General features: G+C 48.2%; 1 protein-coding gene across 1 annotated transcript; it reads right to left on the bottom strand.

Annotated features, from left to right (window-relative positions):
• Window positions 1–10: 10 nt before the first annotated feature.
• FOXG_15911 (uncharacterized protein) lies at window positions 11–1,466 on the bottom strand (the record flags this gene model as incomplete). Its single annotated transcript, XM_018396014.1, has 3 exons — window positions 11–453; window positions 1,128–1,395; window positions 1,446–1,466. 3 exons carry the CDS (start codon window positions 1,464–1,466, stop codon window positions 11–13), a joined length of 732 nt encoding a protein of 243 aa, XP_018256544.1.
• Window positions 1,467–3,995: the final 2,529 nt, after the last annotated feature.

Here is a 3,995-nt window from a genome sequence, read left to right as displayed (position 1 = left end):
TCGGATCGGTTCAGGGCTCGAACTGCGCTGCTCGTGGCCGTGGGGAATACCAATGGTAGTGTTTGGCGACAGGCAGTGCTAGCTCTAGAAGTAATATCCGTTGCTTATAAATAATTGCCGAAAACTTTGGACAGTATTGCCGAGCAAGCTGGAACTTATGACAATCTGCAGAGAAGCCAAGAACGCCGCTGAAGTACACTAGTAGCGTAGAGCTTGGCTGTCCGTCAACAAAAGTCTCGGTACATAACGTGACACACAGCTGGAACAGGATTTCGAGGAATTCGTCGAATACAACTTTGGTAGATCCTCTCAGTACTCCTGCAGACATCTCTCGGTAGGGCGTGGCGCTGGGTCCATCAATATTACTCCAGTACCCAGAGTCATCGTAGTCGTCTTCGGAGTCATCGTCTTCAGAGTCATCGTAATTGTCATCATCCTCGTATGGATCCCAGTCTTCAATATCAGCATTCTCACTTTCTTCGTCTTCTTCGCTTTCTGTCGCACAGGTCCTTCAATCATCATAAACCGTAGCGTCACTAGCGTTATTAATAGATAGGACGCCAGATGTAGTGGGGGAAGGGCCAGTAGGATTATCCTCCTGCCTCTCTATCGCCGGCCAGGTCCCCTTAGAGATTTCAAAGAGGCACCAGATATTATGATTCCAGATGCGATCCAGCTCAGCATAATTTCTGGTCTCACTTTGGCTTCCATTACATCTTTTCGTGCGCCGCTCGCCATACGGTATAGCCGGAAAACAAAGACCAAGAATTGTTTCTGGGTCCTCCTGTACCTCACCTCGCTATTTTTATCTGCCACAAGAGCGAAGGGGGACTCTCGACGGCTTTGCAGCCTCGAGCTAAGTAGCCAGCAAAGGATGTTGTGGCTAGTGCTGCGAACTGTATTCTCACAACGATCTATGACAGAATCAAATGCTCCCATGATGCATGATATCTTTTGTGCGTCTTCTTGAGGGCTCACAAAATTTAGAGTTTCATCCAAAGCACCCTGTCCTAAGATATAATCGGTGTTGAGGCAGTGGCGATTAGGTGGTCTCGTCATCGCCCGTAGTACATCTCGTCGGGAACCCCGATAGACAGAAGACCATTGCGTCCTGTCTAACCACAGACTCGTGGCGGCGAAAGTCTCTCTAGAAGCATTATTGCCAGTCATATAAGACTGGTTTAAAGCATTTTGATATCCAGCCTCCCGTTCCATAATTTGTTGTAGATGGGTGGACCCTTCGGATGTAAGATCCCGAGGCGCTACCTGTGGTTTTGTAGGAGTTCGTTTCGCCTTCAGTGCGCTTGCATTGCATCTTTCGGTTTTGAAGTTGACTTGGAACCATCTGCTGCCTTCTCGAGAAGGAAAGAAACGCTGACATGCTACCCCTTCAATCTATGGTACATTATCAGTCGACGAAAGCCCTTCTGCTAGCCTTCCTATACTCCGAGGATTGACCCAGCCATGAGATTTACGATAATGTTCCTGCATCGCCTGCAGCTGACGGACGTTGAAGTTATTGCATTATCGGCATTTCAGTACGTCGAGTTTTGGTGGGGCAAGACAAGAGATGGGCTCGGTCATTGGCGGTGGATACTGCAGTTGGGGTAGCTCAGTCCGACTTCGCAGCACGTTCGGTATCATTTTAATCTCCGTAGTCAGTCGGCGTCGAGTTTCCAGATCTACATCGGCATGCTTTTGGGAAAGATGTGTGGCCGTTTCGCCAGCTAAACACGCATACTGACACGGTTGGCACACGATAACTCGATATTCTAAAAGAAGAACAAAAGGATATATAGGGTTGGAACAGCCCAGCTCTGTGAAAAGATTGCTTGCCATGCCTTGACCCGTCGGGAGGTTCTGATTCTCGAATACGGTCTGCACAATGTCTCGAAGCACAAAAGGTTGAAGTCTGAGCAGGAGCGTTACGCGGTACGTTTTGTGTATGGCCAAATCTCAACGTGTAACCCTGGCCCAATCACAGACCAGAGTCGACCCCCAGCGAAACTCAAGGCTACCCCGCGACTAGTGACTTTGGTAAATTCAAGTCTACCCCTGGTCAAAAATCAAGTCTACCCCTTGTAACGTGGGGCAAAATAAATCAATTCTCTCCTAAGAGCCCAACATGCTGCAATCCGTACCCCGCCCCACCCTATCCCTGTCATTACAGCAGTATGAGCGGGGTACCAAAAGCTTCAGCTTCTATCCTTTCATAGCCAAATTACTATATAATTCATGGCGATTCAATCAATGAATACCTCTTCAGATCCCAGTCAAAGACAGGAGATCGATTCCTATGGTGACAAGAGCTTCTGTAAGCAACATAAGGGCCCCCGCACGGGCCTAAAGGAGCCTGCCGGGGCTAATGATTATCCGGCCGATGAGACCCGCGGCTTCAATTTCAGCCCTCTCATCCTACAACCTCGCGATTATCATATTAGTTATTTGCCCAATACACCACTTGATCTTTTCCAGCTTTTTGTGCCTAAATCGCTGCTTTGGAGGTGGATTGAATATACTAATAGTTGGATTTATTACCTGCTTGAAAATGGCGTGGTTGACAGCTGGAATAACCCACTTCACAAACACTCAACGCTCCTAGATTGGGAAGGGATCTCTACTGCACAGATCTATGTATGGCTTGGCATGCTGATTTATATAGGAATTCATAAGGAAAGGAAGCTACGAAGTCATTGGAAGGCTCCCCGGCTAGGAGATCAATCCCCCCTGCACTCAGTTATTAAGTTCATGCCCTATTGGAGGTTTCAGCTGATCTACCGCTATCTTCGTCCCTTTGATCACACCAAGATCGATGAAAACGCCCCCCTTCCGAAGGTATTACAAGCTGCTGAAGAGTGGTCTGACCACATACAGAGAGTGTCAGCTGCACTCTTCCAACCAGGCTCTCATCTCGCTGTAGATGAGTGTATGGTCCGCTATACAGGCAGATCAACAGCGAGAACTGTTGTCAAAGGGAAGCCAACTCCACTAGGCTTCAAGATCTGGGTCATCGCCCAAGCAGGCTTCTTTATTCGGTGGCTTTGGCACTTTAAAGGCTCAAATTACGATGCCTTAGACCGGGGGCCAAGCAACCGTCTTTCGAGGCGATGAACGTACCGATAAGAAGAGGAAGAGGCCGTCTACAGACCATCTACGAGCCCGGCCAATACAGCTTGAATTTGGTAAGGAGACTACTAAAGTCGTTCCAATCCCGACAGCAGCTGCTGCTTATAATGATGAAATGAATCACGTTGACCGAGGCGATCAATTGAGGTCATATATAAGCTACGATCACCCCCTACGCCCGGGGGCTTGGCAGGCACTTATATGGACCTTCCTCCTTGATGTTGCACTGACTAATAGCTATATCATTCAACTACATAGTCCCCAGCTAAATTGGGAGAGATATACGTCACAGGAGGATTGGCGGAAGTGCATTTTAAACGCCTTACTTAACACATATCATCAAGAAAGTCAAGCAAGAAAGATATATCGGTCAGGGGCTGAGGAGGACATCGATGATCAAGAAACACGGCAAAGACACATAGATAGGGATATCAACCATGTCTATCGTGGTCGTTGTTCAAGGTGCCTAGCTTGTCAGGGCTTTCGGCAAGGGCAGATAAGGTCAAAAGGCTTACAAAGGCGTGCTTTTGCTGAAATCAGCGGCTACGCAAGAGGAAGGCATCGCAGTCGGCAGACGAGGTATGGGTGCAAGATATGTGATGTACCGATTTGTAATGAGACCTGCTGGTACTTATACCACCGCATAATTTAGGTGGCTGTAGAAGTACCTCTTGTTCTGTGCATTTTAATTGGTTACGACCCTTCGCCGTGACCTAATTGCAGCCAGTTGGGCTCTTAGGAGATACAGTGCAGTGTTTTGTTACGACCCTAGCGGTTACGTCACGTGGGCTCCATTATTTCCTCCAATCACAAGGACGGACCCACCAGCTCACATTGGACCGACCCTCCAGACAGTTCGGCCCACTGAT

Source organism: Fusarium oxysporum, chromosome 2 (assembly GCF_000149955.1).
Source record: "Fusarium oxysporum f. sp. lycopersici 4287 chromosome 2, whole genome shotgun sequence".
In the NCBI taxonomy this organism is placed as follows: domain Eukaryota; kingdom Fungi; phylum Ascomycota; class Sordariomycetes; order Hypocreales; family Nectriaceae; genus Fusarium; species Fusarium oxysporum.
This window is presented reverse-complemented; position numbering and strand designations above follow the sequence as displayed.